Here is a 20,247-nt window from a genome sequence, read left to right as displayed (position 1 = left end):
CAGCTCTGGCAGGTGTAAAATGTATATTTATATAGTTCAAGGCAGTTTTCTCCCAAACAGAACACTACATATCTCACTCCAGACACCACCATCTTTCTGCTGTTTTGTTTTAAAAAAACCTCTTGTCGACAAGTTTGAAGTCACACCAATTTCATTGTAGGATGTGTTTAGTCATTCTGCATAGTTGAAGCCAATTTATATGCTTTTTTTTTTTTTTTTTTTTAACCCCAAATTAGTCTGTCGATGGATATAACCAGAGAGTCTAAAAGTAATACATTTTAAAATCCAAATGAAAAAGGCTACAAGAGTTTTGACCGATGTCTGCTATATGAAGGGCCTCAGACGCATTAGAGTGGGGATTAGCTCTGAGCTCTCCTGTCCTACTGTTTCTTTCTTCTACCTGACATTCGAGGCATATTGCCGATGGCCTTTTCTTAGTCAACACATGCTGATGTTTAAAGTTGTAGATTTCTGTCATTCAGGAGAAACCCATATTAAGAAGTCAACGAATCAAAGCCTCCTCAGCCAAATGTGAAATTGTTGAAAGTAGTAGAGATGGATTTTTTTAATGTTTGGCCTTGTAATGATGTACAAGCATGTAACCATACTTTAAGCATACTCAGACTCAGCAGGTGCTGATCATGTTGTAGAAAAAATAGGTGTAGAAATGAGGTGTTTGATGAAGACAGGAAATGGAGCCTGAGTTTATACATGAATCATAACAAGCTGTAATGAGAAAGCAACCACAGCAGGGCGATCTGATGGATAAATTCATTATTTTCTAGACCGCATAAAATAGCATAAGAGTGACTGAATTAATAAAATGATACAATGTTATTTAACCAACTTCTAGGTGTTTGTGCCACCACAGTATCGGTTGGTGCCAGTAGTGCAAGTTCTGTGCTCCCTTCCAACTATAATGATGCAAGGAAGACAATACAGCCTTGACATTAAGAGCGACATTGACATTGAAATGGCATTTGAGAATTTGAAACGGATGAAATGTAAAACCACTGAGGATTGACAACTCTTTTGCACTGTTTTCTTTTATTGCTCTTCGTACATATTTCAGTACAGCATATGAAATACTAAAAGTTTAGCCAAAATATTTTACAGATCTTAGTTTTGGGTCCCAAGTAAGAAATAAGTAGAATCTTACCAAAATCTGAAATTATTTATTTAAAAATTGTCAATAATTATTGAATATACTGACGACATAAGAAATGTTATTGTGATTGAATTTTTAGCTATGTCGCCCAACCCTAGGTCACATCTAAATATTTTGCACTTGCACACTACTGTTGAGCATGTGCACAGCTGCCCTTGTAGCATAGTTGCTGTAGCAACACAAATTTTGGGCGCAGACTCTTGCAGGCTTGGGGAGATATTTACTCCACACAAACGTACTCACAGATGCAAAAAGTAAAACACTTGCCTCAGCTGTATGTGGGGATATCTTTGGTTATGCATGTGATAAGACAATGATTTTGGCACGAAAAGTCAAGTGATTAAAGTTTTTACAAAAAAAACTTTTAGGACCAAAAATATCTGTACAGCATTCCTCTATAATTAATCAAACAGTGAATGAGATATTTTTAAATGGACTAAAGATAGACAGACCAACCCAGAGACTGTCACAGAGCCAGGTTGCTAGAATGGACAAAAACTGTTTTAAAAATGTTTAATTTTCTTCCTGACAGAACACAGTGTTACCCATTTGGCCTGTCTAAACTGGTATCCTTTATAATTTGCAGCACTTAGCAGCATTTAACAGCCCTTGTGGTGCCACACTGAAAATGATAGATGATGCGCTACCATTGTCGGAACTCTGTGACTTGGCAGAAGCAACACTAAGAGAAATCACAGCACTCTTGACACAGCACTGTCAGCCCTTCCTGTGAGACACATGCTCCAGCAGGGAGCGCATATCAATGAAGTGTACTCAGCTTACAATTTCTTTCATGTGGATTATTTATAACATTGGTGTTTCTAGAAAATTCTAAGGTAATTACATTTATATTACAGTCCTGTGATGTCTAAAATTGCAATTTTCTTCTGTAGTTAAGCACTACATCTGAAGGAGTCCACAGGGAGAATCGTGGACACATGAGCTACAGTAGATACTATAGGAACAGTGTGGTAGATATAGCCTGAAGAACAAGATAAGGAATGTTCTTCGTCAGAATGAAAGGGGTACTAAATCCACTTTGTGAGAAAGAAGAAAAAATGTCTTTAAGCTACAGGCCCCTTTTTCCACGTAAAGTCAGCCAGAAAGGGCTTTGTTTTCAGTGAAGAGGAAAATTGGATTTTCTCTCTTTAAGACAAAATGGCTGTACACCCTGAGCTCTTCTCAGTGGGACGCGATTACATTCAGTCAGAGTCCCGGTCTCTATTTTTAGTTTTAGAAATTATGACAGAAATGTTCCTTGTTTTTTTTTGGGGGGGGGGGGTTTAAGAGGTAACTACATTAAGAGGTAAACCTTTAAGCCAGTTAGGGGCATTTGGGTAATGAAATGTGTGTGTGAGTATTTTACATTTGTGCTCTGTGAGCACAGTTGGTCTAAAAGCATTCATTTCTTAAACAGTGAGACAATTATTCAGTGAAATAACCTTTCTCTGTTTTAAGATGGTTAACAAAGAAGCCCAGTGCACAAACATGCGCAAAACTGTAAATATGGTACATACACATTTGTTACTGTTGTTACACTCATTACCATCCAGTCACCATTGCTCTCTTTCTGTCAGGAGCAGGTAGAAGAGGATCAGGTGTCCCACCGGTCATCCACCAGTCGTCTGTCCAGGTCTCCTTTGAGAGGCGTCAAGAAAGTGAAGATCATGCAGTGTAAAATCACCCTGCTGGACGGCTCCGACTACACGCTCAATGTGGAGGTGAGACTCTGCAGGTGGTGAAGATCCTTTTTGCTTCGGTTTACTACAGAATAGTGGTCATTTTTTAGGGTTCTATATGCAGCATGTTGGGTTGGGTGATATTTTTGACGGGCCATTCCCAGACCACCACATCATCATTTTCTTTTCTTTTTTTTTTTTAATAGATCTTATTTCATTGTAGAGCTGTAATCAGCCCCTCTTCATTCACACTCAGAATCAAAGCATTTGTGAGACTGTTGTTGGCTTCTCCCCTCAGACATGAACCAATCCTGGGCTCACAAATAGAGAGTATCATGATTTTGTCTAAATTTGTCTAAAGCTGACACAGTCAAGTTGTCAATCTTGGACACCCTGCTCTTTCCTGATTCGTGGCCCCTGACCCTGGCAGGGGGCCTCTTATTTTCAGCAGTGTCTCTCCTATTCTGGTTCATAGTTGCTAACTAGCCTTGGCTATCTGTACAATTTCTGCAGTGATGAGAGAGAGGCAGAGAGATGCTTTGTAAGTTTGCGTGGGCCAGGCTTTTGTCTTCTTTCATGGTGCAGCAAACACAGTACACATTTGGATAACTGTTACACTGAAATTTATGGCTGTCTACACACTTTAATGACTGATAATAGTAATTTAACCACCTCTATTGGCAATCATTGAGCAGTGACTAAGGCTACTTTAACTGCCAATTCCTGTTAGTGCTAATGCTTTAGTTACACTTTGTAATTCTTCAGGATGCAGACCCTTAAATTAGCAAAATAAAATCGCTGACATCACCTTAAAAAACAAAAAAAAACAAATAAAAAATACTGTGATGGACCAGTCAGCAATAGGCAATATATTTGCCCAACCATGTGGCAATTTAATGTAACAGTCATTTTTAAATAACACAAGTGTAACTGTGGTTCAGGGGATACACAAGGCTGTCCATTTACAACACAGTGTTGACTGTTCCCCACCTACTGATGTCCATACATAGCAGTGTCCTTGTGCAGGGACCATACTAAAAGGCATTGCTATATAGGAAGAAGATATATATATATGATCTGTAGTTGGTCTCTAAAATTTTACAGCTTTCCAAAGTCAGACAGATTATTGTACTTCTGAAATCTGAAGGAATATTTGATACTTTGTGTTTGCAAAGTAAGCCAAAAACGCTTCCCTTTGCAGAGATGGTAATGCAAGTTACCCTCATTTTAAAAGCGTATAATGCAGCATGTGGCACCAGTCAAATACTTAAAAGAAAAAAAAAGTTTAATTGTGGTTGATTTGAGGGTAGTAAGCTGATTTACTATGCCGATATGTAAACACAAAGATATGTCTCAACAGCACATAATTATTAGGAACCGAATGACTTGATAGTTTATACCATCAGCCTTCTGCTGCACCCAGAATTTCTGTGGGTGTTAGTTTTCTGATCCTTGTTCTGTTGCATTAGCAGAATAAAACTGCATTTTGACAACCCTTCTCCGAAGCAGGGATTTCATGGATTTCACCACACATTTCCATTTCCATTGTCAAACTGCCTTATGGGATTTTGTTTTTCCTCTAAAGCTTCTCTGTGTAGCCTTGAGAGAAAAAATATTCATGTTCTTAAATGTTCAGTTCTTACTTCAAAGCTCATCTGCTATCCAGAAATAAACCCTTTGAGGAAAGAGGAGCCAACAATCAGTGAAAAACACGTGTCTTTGTGTTGTAAATGTGAAGCTCACGGCACCACTATCCCAGCAGTATGTCTTTTATCATAATGTGGAAAAACTGAATATGAAAATGGCATGTTTTGGGAAGAAAAGCAATAGAGCATGAGCTGGTTGTTAATCATATTGGGTAAAATGAGGGGAGGGTGAAGTAGTATATGGAGTCATTATTTTTTGGGATGGACAGTGCATCAAATCAATTGCAATGTTTTTGTGTTATTTTGCTGCCTGATTTCTTTTTGACTGTATCATGCATCTTGTCAGGCTTTGATGAATTTCACTCCTCTTTTACTTTGTATCGTGTCAAATTCCTTTGTCAGTTTTTTCCCCAAAGCAGCACTGTGTACTTTTAAATGGAACTCGTACTCTGATAATATATTCATTGTCCAGTATTCTGAAATAACCCCCACTATTCAAGGACTGCCCACTAGGAAAAGGCCTTTTTGTTGTACATGTGAGTGTTGGAGCTTCACAACATAATAGCTGCCTTCTGCCTTCAGACAGGACAGTCTTTCTTTCTGTTCGGGCATTCATAATTCAGGAATAAATCGGACTCATTAACTTTTACTTTTACATATTTCTTCCCTAACAAAACAAAGTTGAGCTTTTTCTCAAGGATATACAAACTGAAACTTTGTAAGATTCCTAAAAAAGATGCACTGGCTGAATGAGAGAACCAGACACTCCTCTGCAAATTTCCTTTAAGCAGATTCCTCCTCACCAGGGGTTTGGATAGAGGGATTAACTGGCTGTTTTGGTGGTGAGGTGATGCGTTCTGACTGTGAAATGGGAGCATTTGTTGGAGGGAATCAGTGTCATTGACTCAGTGTGTTGGCATGATTACTTGATGTCCCACTGTGGCACTGGAGGGATTTTTTAAGGACATTAGAACCGGGGGAATTGGAGGTCAGTCTGGACTTCTTACCCTTGAGACAGACTTAGAGAACATTACGCATTGTTGTTTTTTTCTAAGCTCTGTATGAGATTCACTCATATTCTGAAAGATTGTGAAACATTATTTCATTAAGCTTCAAACAGGATATTGAGATTTTTTAAAATCTTAAATGATGCACTGTCTGTAAAGGCATAATCCTTTAGTGTAACGTATAAATGTATAATTCTGAGCTCGAAATTCCAAACAATACATTGAGACCCGGTTTTATCTGAAAGTTAACTGACAGGTATTTTAAAGGAGCACTCTACCTATTTACTAGAAAGAAAACAGAAAGAAACCTCTCACTTTAAGTTCCTAATGTTGCTCAAGTTCCTAAAACAGGCCAAAGAGATGACTCTTATAAAAGCATATTTTTTTCTTTCAACTCTACTAAGTTAATCCAGATCCACACAGGACAATATTGATGTTTTAAGAGCTGAGGTAATACCCCTAAAGACAAATACACTGATCTTGATGTGTACAATTTGAGGTTTGCCCCTTTTAATAGATGGAGTTTCACCAGACAAAAGCTAAATCTGACCTAAAAGTGAAATTTGCTCAACTTAAGAACACAAAGAGTCTTATTCATCATCAAGTTATATTTCCTAATTATCGCAGTGAATATAGTTAAAAATCACTAATTGGCCTTTTGAGTGCTAGTTTCATGGAACAGAAAATAAGTGAATGAATTATCTTGCAGTGTGTAATATAAATAAGATGACTTTGCACTGCATTATACACACTACACTTGAGCTTTTACTGTATTCACAACAGCCTTCCTAATTATTAATTAATCCGTTGGGTCCACCTCAAAAATAGGATGATGTATCCTAAGTGTTTTATTCCAGAATGAATTTGACTGATCTCTTAAAACACTAAATGTCAATTTTTTGTGTATTTGTCTGAATAGCAAGTGTAGTATTGAGCCACCATGTCCCCTCTGCTTACTGTCCTGTAATCCCCCAGTCCTGCCCTCCTGCTAGGATGGCCAGAGCCAAGACTTTTCTTGGCACAAGTCTAAACCCTCTTCACTGTGTCCCAACCCTGACACCGATTAAATGAGGAATACTTAGAACTGACTTGAGATTAGACTGCATTGGAGGGGATGTGAAAAGAAGGGACTGGCAGAGTCAGAAAGAAAGAAAATGCACGACACTGGAATGCTTGTCTATTCTGTTCAGAAAACCTGAAATGCTCAGAAGCATTGCCAGGTCTATGTGACAAAAACAGCACAGTGGCTAAGCAAAAGCAGTCCAATACAATCAGCAATACAGCATGTCGTCTGTGTGTTACGTGTTGTATGCTCTGGTCTGGACTGAGTATAATAGGATTTGAGTGTTAAAAAAAAAAAAAAAAAAGATTGCATTTGAAGCAATTTTTCACTATTGATGGTATTAATGTAAGTTGCACGCACAATAGGTCTATCTAAACATCCATCCATTATCTATACACCGCTTCATCCTCGCTAGGGTCGTGGACGACTGGAACCTGTCCCAACTGATTTAGGGTGAAGGCAGGGGACACCCTGGACAGGTCACCAGTCTATCACAGGGCTACACTTAGAGACAGACAGACAACCAAGCACACTCACACTCACACCTACAGACAATTTAGAATCACCAGTTAACCTCAACATGTTTTTGGACCTTGTGGGAGGAAGCCAGAGAACCCACGCTGCATGTCTGCCCAAACAAAAAGCTAAAAATTGAGCTTGCACGATGCGTCAAAAGTAGCCTTGCAACCCTGACCTGCAGACCTAGCAACGCTGACGTGCACATGAAGCTTTTTATCTCTTCATAAATCATCCATTTACTACACATTCTACAATTCGCCTATCAGGATTTTGTATAGAGTTTATCTTTTGGGTGCTAAAAGAGCAAGTCAATCCACAGAAAATTAATAGATCAAAATAATAGTTCAAAGCAATTATCAAACAAAACTGACAAAATGTTTTCTATATGATAATTTCACTTTTTTTGTCATTTATTTTTTGATAAATTAATGCTGGTAATAATAATAACAAGTAATTATAATATTGTACGTGACTATTTACTGTATAAACTGCACATTTCTTTTCTAGGTGTATTAGCCTGAAGTTGGCTATGATTAAGTTTTGAGAATTCTTTGGAGTGTCCCCCTTTCTGTCACTTTATTCTTTTTATTTTTCTTTTTTTTCTTCACATCCAACAGCTGTTCCTCTGAGCTTTTGTGGATGTGTATGCAAGTATACTATTTTTTAATTTGCCATTTAAGCAATAAAATAACAAGTCAGTGCAAACAAATAAGTAAGAAACTTTAAATTTACTCAGACCATTTGAGCTACACAATTATGTCTGAATAGCAGTTTTGTCTGCTTCTCTACATGGTTGTGGCTGAATTAGGCCCCTTCTTGCTGCAAAATCAAGCTGTGCTCACTGATACAATGGTGATGCAGTATGCACAAGTCTCACCGGTGCTGCTTGCAGCCAAAAAATACCCATAATCAAGGTAGCACTGTGTCCTTAGATATGTTTTTTACAGGTCACTCCTTGACTGAAAAGCTTTCGTTAATAAACATTACAATCACTACAGTAAAATGCAAGAGGCAACAAAAAAGAGCTAGTTGGCTGCTTGGCCACCTTCCAAAGGAGTTGTCATAGCAACCAATAAGGCACAATCACAATCAGTTGGACCATTTTACTTAAAACTGAAATAAAATTCTGTTGTATGAGAACATCCAGCTGCTGTAGGTGACACACAGAAGACATATGTTCGGTTAGCTTATATGTTTGACACCATAATACAATTGAAGTCAGACAACCCTCGGATAATTGCCAGGGAGTCCTCCTCCCTCCTTCCAATCCTATTTGAAAGCGGTCGAGAGTGTCAAGATTTGACATTTTTATCCCCCCTGACCTTGTAGTTTTCCAGCTCAATGCCATTTTCCCCTTTGGGGAAAAATGTCTGTCCTAATCGTTTCCTATCATTTTCTGTGACACAGAACTGCTGAACCTCCTCCTCTTCATTTCAAAGGTTGTTAAATCTCAGTGGAGGAAGAAGAAAATCCTTCATCTTACTGTCTTATTGTTTTGAGTTCATGGCTTTTTTTAAATTTTATTTTTTATTTTTTTAAAGCCCTTGAACTGTAGATTTACAACTATATCCTAACTCTAAAGTCCATGACAGTGCATGCTAAATGTTGTCTTTTAAGTCAGTTTATTTTAATTTTATGAGATAAATAGTTTATTGTAGTTTTATGAGATAAATAATTGGTGTTTTTCTCTGTTTTAATTGGAAGCTGTATATTGTTGGGTTTTGGAGCTCTGTTTGAAGAAAATAAGATATTTAATGAAGTTAACTACAACAACACAGCAAGAACAATATATTTTCTAGTATTTTGTAGGTCAAGTGATTCATTAAGAAAACAGTCTTTAGATGAAGACACATGGTTTGTCTATACAAGCTCCTCTTTCTTCATATAATCATTGCAAATCTATAAAGTTGGCATGCTACTGCTGTTGTTTGCTCTCTAAATTTAGAAAAGAGCATCCTGAAATTGATCAAGATTGATGGGTCCTTCTCTAATTTGAGATCAATTTACCCTCCAGTTTCCTGCCATTTTCTTTTTCTGGAACAACCCAGAGGAAGGCTGAGTGCCTACCAGATCAGTCAGCTGCATCTGTTACCCTCTTCACTTATTTTCTTTGGATGCCTTAGCTATATCTGTGCAACAGCTATTTGATCCTAAACAGAGTTTTGTACATCACAGCCCTTTGTATATGTCTGTCAGTAGTCTGTCAGCCAGGCACCAGTAGTCTGACGTGACTGATGTTCTGGTAGCATTAACTCTCTGCCACTGGCAGCTTTCTTAAAATCACATTCAGACAGTTAGGAGTTTTCTTGTTTAAAAGGTTGTGTTGCATGTGTCTCAGACTTAGAAATGTATATGTTTACATTCTTTGAGGCCTTTATTTGACAGCATTCGTGTGCTTCTCTGCTTGCACTGACTATGACAGATACACAGACACGCTGTGACTCCTGCTGCTAGAATAAGCCAAAGCAGTGGTTTCCAGCCTATCCCCCTGCAGGAACATGCTCTGACTCTGTGTCGTGGCAACTCAGTCCTTAAAATATCCCATGTGAGCCGACTAAATGAGTCTGTCAAGTCCAGCCTTGTTAAGTGGGGGAGACGACAAAGCCCTAGCCAATGGCATCTCATCAGTCAGAGATGTATAATCGATTGGTGTAAAGCACTCACATAGCTAATGTTCACCTTTAGCAGTGTGTTTATACCATAATGCTTTACAGAAGAAGAAATCAATTTCGAGTGGCCCAGTTGGTCAATTTTGGCTCCGATACCTTTAGGGTTAGCCCATGCCGAAAAGGCCCTGTCATGCAGCAGCATAGTGTGCTACATCATCATGTTAGTTTTATTAAACTCATTTCATCTTTAAATTTCATTTAAATATCCTATATTATATCCCTTTTCAGCAAACTAGTGAAAGTCTGACATGTCCCCAGAATCTGTCTTTCTAATTTTTAGTTCAAACATGGTTTGTTTTAGCAAGCCTGGGTAACTCTTCGTTTTAGCCCTGTTCTACGTAAGCCGCTTCAGTGTCTGTGGCTTTCAGTCCAGCTGAGCTGCTGCTGTCCACACCCCCTTCAGGTAAAAGCCTCTCTGTGTCTGTGACTGACAGCACAGAGCAAAACAGTTGGCAGCTCAGCAGTTGACACAGACGTGAATGAGTGTATCACAGTCGAGACATTCTGTCACTGATGTAGCTGAAGTCACAGCACAGCCCTCGTCTTTACCCTTTGCATAAAAGTTTGTCAGACAATGTTGTGTTGACATGTAGTGTTGATGCTGACTATTTTATACCTGTTCTATAATCTGAAAACAGAGACAGACAAATATGTAAATAAGAACAGCTTTATTGGGAAGTTGTCTGCATTGAAATACAGTATGTGTGAGCACAGAGAGCAAGAGAGAAACAGACAGAAGCGTTGTGCATGAGGTGGGAGTGTGTGAAGAGCATGGGGTTTGCTCTTGCAGCCAAAAGAAATCATTTCATGTGCTTTGCTTGTGGCTGAGACATTAGAGAACTAGCTAAAGCAGTTAAATAAATGATGGTCACTGAGGCAGCTGTTCATTCATCCTAACGTAAAAAATTGTGCATAGATCTGAAAAATATGCACATCATTGAACCCATTAATGACTCTGCATTCAGTGTGATTTGTTCTTTCTTCTCACAGAAACGAGCCAGGGGCAACGTGCTCTTTGACAAAGTGTGTGATCACCTCAACCTACTGGAGAAAGACTACTTTGGCATCACATATAGAGATGTGGAGAATCAGAAGGTAATCTAAAAGAAAGTTTTCAGTAAAATGTATTAGTACTCATATTGGCTAGCATATTATTTTTTTTATAAAGTTGCAAAGTGGTTTATTGTTCATTCCGCAAAAAGTGTGGCTGGGAGACTTTGCTGGGTGTCAGGACAGTGAACGGCACTGGAATTGCAGCGATCGGTTGTGATTTGGACAAACTACACCAACACGAGTCCTGTCGGAGACTACGCTGGCAGTTACCCGAGAGAGAAGGAAGCACAAGCAGTACAAACGTAAACAAAAGAGGGGGAAGAGAGCCAGGATCCATGCTAGGCTAAAGGCTAACCACTCCAGATCAGCAGGACCGTCGCTCCTACTCTGCAATGTCCGCTCCCTCCACAACGAGCTGCGTTTGCTGAGAGAAACCCGCAGAGAGTGGAAAGACTGCTGTGTGTTTGCTTTTACAAAAACATGGCTCCATGACATCCACGAGAGGGACATACAGCTGGAGGGGATGACATTATGCCGACTTCACCATCGTCACACCATCGTGTGTGTCTTTGTGTTCCTGAAGACCTACCAGGACCTGAAGAGGTTCACCATGTTCAACGTGATGGCGGCGCACATGGACACAGCGGCCCTTTCAGGAGACAGCGAGAGTGAACGTTTAGTGTCTTGCCTATCCCAGACGTGCTGTCTGCAAAACTTACTTATTAAATGATCCTGAAGAAATGCTCTCTCGTCTTGCCTGTACTACTGTGCATGTACAGCAAAATGACAATAACTTTGATTTGATTTGATTTTTGATATTGGCAGTAGAAGCATAATACAATTGTGTCTTCTACTGTTGACATGCTGAGCGTTCTTCAAAGACAGTGTTTACGTAATTTCCTGGCATTTATGTCCTTGGACAATGAAGTCCACTTTACAAACTGTGGTTCTTGATTATTTTACTCACAAACTGGTCATGATAAATGCTTTGCATCTGTGGTTGTCTGTTGCAGAATTGGCTGGATCCTTCCAAAGAGCTAAAGAAGCAGATCAGGAGTAAGTGTGGGAATCCTACAAAATCCATTGTCAACTGTTTTGTTCTTTATATTCAACTGAGGTGTGTGCAGTTTAAAAAAATTCTGATTTTAATATTTTGATGTTCTGTCTGCATCTCAGCTGGTCCCTGGAACTTTGCTTTCAACGTGAAGTTTTACCCTCCAGACCCCTCCCAGCTGACCGAGGACATCACAAGGTCAGTTAGCATTTTTATTGTCTTCTTTTGTAAGTGGTTTTTAAGTTTCATTTTTGTAGACTTGGATATCCAATGCATTTATAAATCTGAGAAGACTTACAACAGAAACATGTAAGAAAATCCACACATTGGAAATAAATAACAAAAACAAAATGACCCACCTGTTTTGCCCTCTCTCTTTTCCCTCTCACACACCTGTTTTGCCCTCTTCTCTTTTCCCTCTCACAGGTACTACCTGTGCTTGCAGCTAAGGGATGATGTAGTTTCAGGTCGCCTCCCCTGTTCCTTTGCCACCCACACGGTGCTGGGCTCGTACACAGTGCAGTCCGAACTTGGAGACTATGACCCTGAAGAACTGGGCAGCGACTACATCAGCGAGCTGCGATTTGCACCCAACCAAACCAAAGAGCTAGAGGAGAAGGTCATGGAACTTCACAAGACCTACAAGTTAGTCTCTGCATCATTCCCGAAACTCTGAGCTTGAACCGTCTGCATAGCTTTTAATACAGTCCTAGTCCAGCTACACATACAGGTGCCTTAAAGAAGAGAATAATATTACAGAGAATTAAAAATCTGTGAGGTTACTGATGTTAGAAATGATTCATTTACTGTGGTTATCTACTCAGTGCTTTTGTTATTTGGATTTTGGTGGCTGACAATAAAAGGACTTAGATGTCTCAGTAAGAAAAAATATGCAGCTGTAAGTATGAAAGTGCACTTTTGTATTTCCTCAGTGGAAATGATGTACCTGTGCATACAAGGATTTTGACAAACATGATCCTTAAACAATAGTCATATGCTGACAGATTGTTTTTGCAACATTTTTTTTTTACGTCAGTTACAAAACATATGGCTCTTCTACAGTCGTTTTGGATAAAATTAGTTTGTAATGAATACATCTAACAGCTTTAAGTCAGTAAGTTCACCCGAATAAATGTTTACAATCTGCAATAATTACATGTTGTGAAAGGCTGCAAGTCTGCAGATATTGGATTTGTGCTCGATTATAAATGGATCTAGCTGGCTGTCCTTTGTCTGAGCCCCCATTCTCTGTGTATTACAATCATCTGTGTGTAATTTGATGCAGTCCTGTCTAGTCCAGTGAGTGCAGCAATACAATGACAGTGCCAGGATTAGGGTCTATCTAATGATCATCTGTGCTAAGAAAGTATTCTCTTATGTTCCTCTGTGGAGCTTCAGCTACGAGCATCCATAAAGCCAACCATTTTTCAATATATTTTCTGCAGTACTGTGAATTACTATTGTTACAACATTATTGGAAACGGTTCTTCTTCTCAAGTGTTGCATTGGTCAGAAATCTTTTGTTAATTGTTTGTTGGGTCCTGTCTTGTCAGGGGGATGACACCAGCTGAAGCAGAGATGCACTTCCTGGAAAATGCCAAGAAGCTGTCTATGTATGGTGTGGACCTCCACCACGCTAAGGTAACACGTCATGACAAAATTTTAATCCCATATACAATTTTTACAATATTTGTCTCTTACAAGTCAAACATAATATCTAATGTTTTTTTTTTTGTTTGTTTTAAAATGGTAACTGGTAATCTGTTATTTTATTTCTTGCAGATAGTTAGATGAGAAAATTGTTACCATCCTCATATCAGTACAATAAATATAAAGGTACAGCCAGAAATCAGTTAACTAAGCTTAGCACTAAGACTGAAAACAGGTGGCCCTTTTCAAAAAATTCCCCTATCAGCACATCGTCTAATTAATTTATAACACCAAATTTGTGAGAAATTGTGATTTTGCTAGACATTGTGTTGGAATTATTTCTCAGCCAGGAACAGGCTACAGTGCTGTAACTAACAAATATTTTCATTGTCGATTATTCTGTTCATTATTTTCTCTGTTGATGTATTAGTTGTTTGGGCCATTTGGTCCAAAATTACTTCCTCAAATATCTTGTTTTAACCGCAAACCAAAGACATCTAAATTACTGTGATGGAATAGTGTCAAAAAAGTAAATATTTAAATTTAAGGAGCTGGAATCAGTGATCTTTTACTTTAAAAAAACAAAACAAAACAAAAAAACCCACTCAAATCAGGTAATTATTGACCAAAATACAGCTACAAAGTACAACTAATTGAAGCTCTGTCTGCCAGTAAGGGACACAGCAGGTGAAGAAACACAACATAATGACCTTGTTAAAATGTTACATCTTCAGTGGTGAATGTATGGTGGTTTTGTTATTGTTGGACAGAGCCTTAGTCACTGTTTCAGCTCTGTGTCCAGTCTTTGTACCAATCTAACCAGGTACTGGCTGCAGCTTTACATTTGCAATGCACTAATGATAGCAGTATTTTTCTTCTCATCTTTAAATAAATCACTGTACTAGAATGTCCTTCGCATCTGTAGTAATGGTAGATGTTTCTAAGATTCATTAAGCATTATACAAGTTAGACTGTGAGAGTTCTCTTATTCTCTATATAAGATCTAAAACTAACATATTTCACTCATGCAGTCAATAGTAACACTTGCTACTACAACATCGCTGCTTCAGAAACATCATGGCTGCCACAGTAACGCTTTGATTTAACATGCCATTGCTGCTCTGCTGATTGACTGACATATCACTGCTGCCTCTCTAGGATTGTGGGAATTAAGGTGGTAGTAGATTGAGGAGTCTGAAGCCCAGTTTAACTTACATGGCTTTCTTGCTGTTTCTGTCCTGCTAGCCAGATGGGATCAAATACGTCTTTTAGAATGCAGAAAGAAAGAAAGAGCTCGAGTACGACAGCAGAAGCGCTGCCATCAAAGAAAATTACACTCATCAGTCTTCTTGATATGAATCAACAGTGCTTTGAAAGTTAGAATGGGTCTAGATATGAGCAATGGGGAGGATATTGCCTTCACAGATTTAAATCAGAATGGAGGCGATGACAGAGAGGAGAAAGTGGCCATGATCAAACTGATTAGACATCAATGCTCAGTGTTGCCTTTGTGTGTCAGAGTTTTGATACACAAGAAAAATGTGTACATATTAGACCAGCATTCCTCTTTTGTCTTCTCTCCTCTCTCATTAAATGCAAAGTTGGTAGGCAGTCTTTATGAATGCTTGGCTCCAGCTGAGGGAGAGGTAAGAGGCTGCTTTCATGTGCTTACCTGTGTGTGTGAGTGTGTGTGTGTGTGTGTGTGAGTTTGTGAGTGTGTAAGTGAGGTTTCTACTTGTGCATGGTTACATTCAAAGTCGTCATTTTCATCATCCCACTAATTACTTAAGACTGGTTGTTCCTGCTTTGGATAAGCGCTTTCCTCTTAAAACATTGTCACTGGTTTTACCCACTCATCTAATGCTTTGTGCAGTGAAGAGCATTATTTTGTGCTTATTTTGTGCTTCATCCACCACTATTTCCCAGAACCTCATCATTGCTTTTGCCAGTCAGTGCCCTTTCAGTCTTTATTCAACGTCACCACTGACTGTATAGGTGAGAGCAGCGTGCCATATGCCTGATTCCACTGTCCACCTGCCTGCTTAACCCTATTATTATCATAAACTTGGTTCTTCTTTGTCCCGCTGTGCACCTACGCCTGAGCACCTCCTTGATATCCTGTAGAGTTTATGGAAGTTTTTATTTTGAAGATCATAGAAAATAAGAACAATGTTGTGGTCAGTGACTTCTGTGTTTAAACTATGTTGCTCTACAAAAGTGACACATTTTTAAAGGAGTTTCTTTAAAGTAACTTTCACTTTTTTTTATTTGTGCTGTTCCCAGGACTCTGAGGGTGTGGAGATCATGCTGGGAGTTTGTGCAAGTGGCCTCCTCATCTACAGAGACAGATTGCGGATCAACAGATTTGCCTGGCCCAAAATCCTCAAGATCTCCTACAAGAGAAACAACTTTTACATCAAAATCCGCCCCGGCGAGGTAAAGACTGTTTCAGAGGTTTCAGCTGACCTGCATCAGCTGAATTACTTGTATTTAGATTGAAAATATTAGGCTCTGGGATTTCACTGTTTTTGTATCAATGCTTAAAGTAAAGCACTTTAAGAAAATTATGTAAACAACAAATAGTAATATTAAGCAATTCATAATAAAACACACATTATGGAAAGAGATTGGGGGAAAAAAATGAATTCAAGGTCAAAGTTAATTGTATCGTAAATCTTTTTCTCCCTTGCAGTTTGAGCAGTTTGAAAGCACAATTGGTTTCAAACTTCCCAATCATCGTGCTGCCAAAAGGCTTTGGAAGGTCTGCGTGGAACATCATACCTTCTTCAGGTAAGAAATAATCTATGAAATAATTTTCCCCAAATCCAGTCCAGAGCATGCTTTAGAGCTCATGCCTAACCTTGAACCAGTTCTTCACGGTTTGACAACTAAAGAACTGGGTCTCAGGCTGGAAAGTTGTTTCAAGAGCATCACCAACCAATGGCCTGGGGACAGGATTATCCTCTCAGTGACCTCAGTATAAACGGCTCGCATTAACAACTGTCATTGTAACCTGTGAATAGAGCGACATTAACAACTGATGATGATGATGTAACAGCACACACAAATTATGGTTGGGTATGTACAGTGGTTTTGAGGTTTCTTGGGGGGAAACATGGGGTACAAAATTAATTCCTGCACACAGAAAAATGTTTTGCAAGTGCAGGGGCTGCATTTACTTAGTACACGTTTGCTAAACCGAAAGCCTGCACCAACGATTTTTGATACCAACAGGTATAGTGTTACACCCCTAACTGCTGATATTAAAACTTCAACCTGCAGGAAGAATACGATGAATAAAGATCTCAGCTTTCCAGCAGTGGTCTGCCAGAGAGACAAACTGTTTTCTTGCGCTGTGGTCCTCAACAGAAGTTCAGAATAAACTAGAGGGAACTTTAATATTGATACCAGTGTTCATATAGATGTATGCAGTGACTTAGTGATGTGGCTCCATGTAAAAATTAAGCAGGTCTTTCTTGCAAATAGAAGCGACTCTGAATTAGTAGTCGGTTCATGGCGATGGAAAAGGGGTAATAGGGGACTTTTGACAGGAAACAGCTTCTAATCCAGCACTAGGTAGGCTTCAGTTTAAAAAAAAAATACTTCTTCTGGTATTGAGTGATCACAGTTATGCCAGCCTTGAGGTAATGACCAAACATGATGTCTTTGTGGTAAAACAGAAGCAGTGTTCAAATTTTTAGAACAACCTGCAAAGTTTGTTAGTGCTGCTTTCAGCAAAAAAAAATGTTTCTTCTGGGTTGTTTGGAGTAACAAGCCCAGTCACTGGGCCCTCCAGGGAGTATTCAAATGAGTCGGAGTTGTAATGTTTTACAGTGCTTGAAAAAAACCTGTTTTATTTCTGGTTTGATTAATGGGAGTGTTTGTAATTTGTGTCAGGCTTGTATCCCCTGAGGTGCCCCCGAAGAAGTTCCTGAGCCTCGGCTCCAAGTTTCGCTACAGTGGCAGAACACAGGCTCAGACCCGTAGGGCCAGCTCTCAGATCATCAGACCTGCTCCGTTATTCGAACGCTCCTCCAGCAAACGCTACAACATGTCCCGCAGTCTAGATGGAGGTAAGGAACCGTTTTTGCTGGTTAAATGCCATTCAAATTGAAACGCACCTCATGATGGACTATTTATGACAAAATCCTTTGCTGAAAGTGCAAACCATTTTATATCTATTTTCTATTTTTATATCTTATAAAAGAAAGAGAAAGGTGTTTCCAAATGAAAGCTGGCAAAGCTAAATTTGTTGGCATATTTTAGCAGTGGCAAGACAAAACCATAATGGGTATCACAACAATGCAGAACAGTGTAGGAACAAATCAAATCCTTAATGCTACTTGTAACGCTTTTCCTGGGGTTACAGAACAAGCCAGTGGTGTCCATAACATGTCACCGTCTCATCCACCTTTGTCCTCTGGAATTTCAGCTCCCATTATGGAAAACCATGAGACTCTGATGAAGGACAATGCTGCTGCCAAAGTAATCGCTAAGGGCGACATTATTACCACGGTAACAACAGAGAAGAAGGTCGAGGAAGACCAGTCAGAGCAGGAGGACACTCACAAAGATGGAGCAGAGACACCAGAAGCCGCTGACACAACACCGCTCCGACAAGACACAAAGGTAAACCGCTGTCTGACCGGCTCAGTGCAGCCAGAGCTGCATTAACTGAATTACATTACCTTTCAGAGGCTTTGATGGTTTGTTTGTTTTTATTTGTTTATTTATTTTTGGTTCAGAGAGACGTACCAACTTAAAGAATCTGATATTTCTCAGAAGCTGCCGTGACTTTCTTTTCAAGCACTTTTTGAGATCTTTATTTGGTTTTCTTTCTTAATAGCGTTCTTAATGGCTGATGACAATTTCCTAGTTGCTTTGAGCTTAACCCACTGCATTAGACTAGGCCTAAATGCTTTTCATTTTGTGTGCGCTTTACTAATTAGCTGTTCTTTTCTTGTCCTTCCTTTGACCCCACACTATACTCGTGTGTGTTCATGCGTATTCGCTCCCCTCCCCTACGCTTCTCTCCATTTACACACGTCATTTTTCCGTTGAAATTTCCCACCATCAGTGCTCCCCTCATGTATACACAGCTGACCCCCTCCCTTCTGAGCTCTCACTCCCCTCATCCCCTGTTTCATCAACTAAAGTACGACGGCGGCGCAGGGAGAATGCTCGTAAGCGAGCCTCATCAGTCAGTCCAGCCAAGAGCCTCACTGGGTGCCGCCGCCGGCAAGCCCATGCTGACCGTAAAGCCGCCCTGCTGGAGGAGCAGGCGCTGCTTCTCTCAGCCCGCAAGCAGAGACTGGAGCAGGGCAAGAGCCGTGGTGGCACGCTCTTCTCCTTCTCCTTGCACCTGCCAGACCTGACCTCCATCCTGGATGAGGATGGCTACATCACATTTCCCGATCTGTCAGAGATGCGTTTCCTTCCTGAGTGCGCACAGAACTTCCTTCCAATTAAGTCGCCTTCACTCATCCCCTGCTTCCTCTTCATCTTCTTCTTTCTGCTCTCCACCTCCTTTTCTGTCCCCTATGCCCTCACCCTCTCCTTCCCACTGGCGCTGTGCCTCTGCTACCTGGAGCCCAAGGCAGCCTCCCTGACCGCTTCCATAGCCCAGGGCTACCATGACCATGACAGTTCAGAGGAAGAAGAGGTGTGTGTGCATATGTCTGTATGTTCCAGTACCCACCTCTGGCTTAGAATGACAGTCCATTATCGGTTAACCCGTTATCCTGTTCTGTATCTCGCTCTACTGTTTTACCAGTTCAGAGCTGACCTGGAGACTGTGTGTGTCCCAGTGTCTGTCAGTCTCCTACTTTCAGAACCTCATCTCTGCCCAGTCACTCTCTCATCCTGTAGACTACATCCTCATCAGCATCACAAGTACACAGAGATGAACCTGCAAGTCTCACCATTTCATATTTGATTGGCATGTTTTCACTCTACCTCAACGAGAGGGTTAGACACAAAATAGAAAACTTCTTAAGGAATTATATTTCTTAACCACATCAGTGACAAATTACCATGAAATGTTACTGAAGCGTAAAACAATTCATGCAAATATATTATTATGTCACCGTGTTTTTTTTAGAAATTGTGAGTATATAAAGATGTCACCTATCTTCATTTAGTCACTAATCCTTCACTAAGTACCATATTAAAAACACAGCTTTGTGCCTAACCCATCTCAGTATTACCATCTATATTCAGGGCTTTACAGTGTAAAAAGTCATCAACATCAGCTGCATGGGAACACATCCATTTTTATCTATGCACCAAGTCTCTCTGCATTATGTTCTGAATCAAGCAAAGCGGCACAAATTAAAATGAATCATTTAAATTGAACTTCTGCTGAAAAGGGCTCTTAGTGCTTCAGTGAAGAGACTCAGTGTGTGGAACGCCAAGATGCAATGTTTTTCCCTCAAGCAACAGCCTTTTGGAGTCACAAATGATCAATGTAGTGTAATACATGCTATGATGCAGAGAGACTTTGACAGCTAAATGCATCCAGATCATCCCTGGTGTGAACATGCATGGAGAGGAGGGGGAGGGCCTGAAAGTCAGGTTACTGCTCAGCAACAAAAGATCAGTTTTTATCGTCAAGTGCTGTTTGTTCGTAGTGACAACACAGCAAATATCATATCTATCTGGAATTCATTTACAATAATATACCACAAAGTAGCCTTTCCAAATCCAACCCAAATTTCATCATAGTACCCTTAAATATCAA

At 39.8% G+C, this 20,247-nt stretch overlaps 1 protein-coding gene across 4 annotated transcripts in view; it reads left to right on the top strand.

Moving 5' to 3' along the window:
* Positions 1-20,247, top strand: part of epb41l3b (erythrocyte membrane protein band 4.1-like 3b) — a 60,013-nt gene that overhangs the window by 21,794 nt on the left and 17,972 nt on the right. For 3 of the 4 annotated variants that reach the window (XM_008277144.1, XM_008277143.1, XM_008277142.1), the window contains exons 3-12: positions 2,746-2,889; positions 10,742-10,846; positions 11,818-11,860; positions 11,981-12,056; positions 12,285-12,503; positions 13,412-13,499; positions 15,792-15,944; positions 16,201-16,298; positions 17,406-17,581; positions 17,941-18,137. In XM_008277144.1, the coding sequence (XP_008275366.1) occupies positions 2,836-2,889; positions 10,742-10,846; positions 11,818-11,860; positions 11,981-12,056; positions 12,285-12,503; positions 13,412-13,499; positions 15,792-15,944; positions 16,201-16,298; positions 17,406-17,581; positions 17,941-18,137 (1,209 nt within the window). In that variant the 5' untranslated portion in view covers positions 2,746-2,835. Of the gene's footprint in view, positions 1-2,745; positions 2,890-10,741; positions 10,847-11,817; positions 11,861-11,980; positions 12,057-12,284; positions 12,504-13,411; positions 13,500-15,791; positions 15,945-16,200; positions 16,299-17,405; positions 17,582-17,940; positions 18,138-18,585; positions 19,171-20,247 lie in introns of all 4 variants that reach the window. The other variant, XM_008277145.1, reaches the window with a different exon arrangement.

This window comes from Stegastes partitus, unplaced genomic scaffold (genome assembly GCF_000690725.1).
Source record: "Stegastes partitus isolate 25-593 unplaced genomic scaffold, Stegastes_partitus-1.0.2 Scaffold90, whole genome shotgun sequence".
In the NCBI taxonomy this organism is placed as follows: domain Eukaryota; kingdom Metazoa; phylum Chordata; class Actinopteri; family Pomacentridae; genus Stegastes; species Stegastes partitus.
Note: the sequence above shows the minus strand (reverse complement) of the source record. Positions and strands in the feature narration are given on the sequence as shown.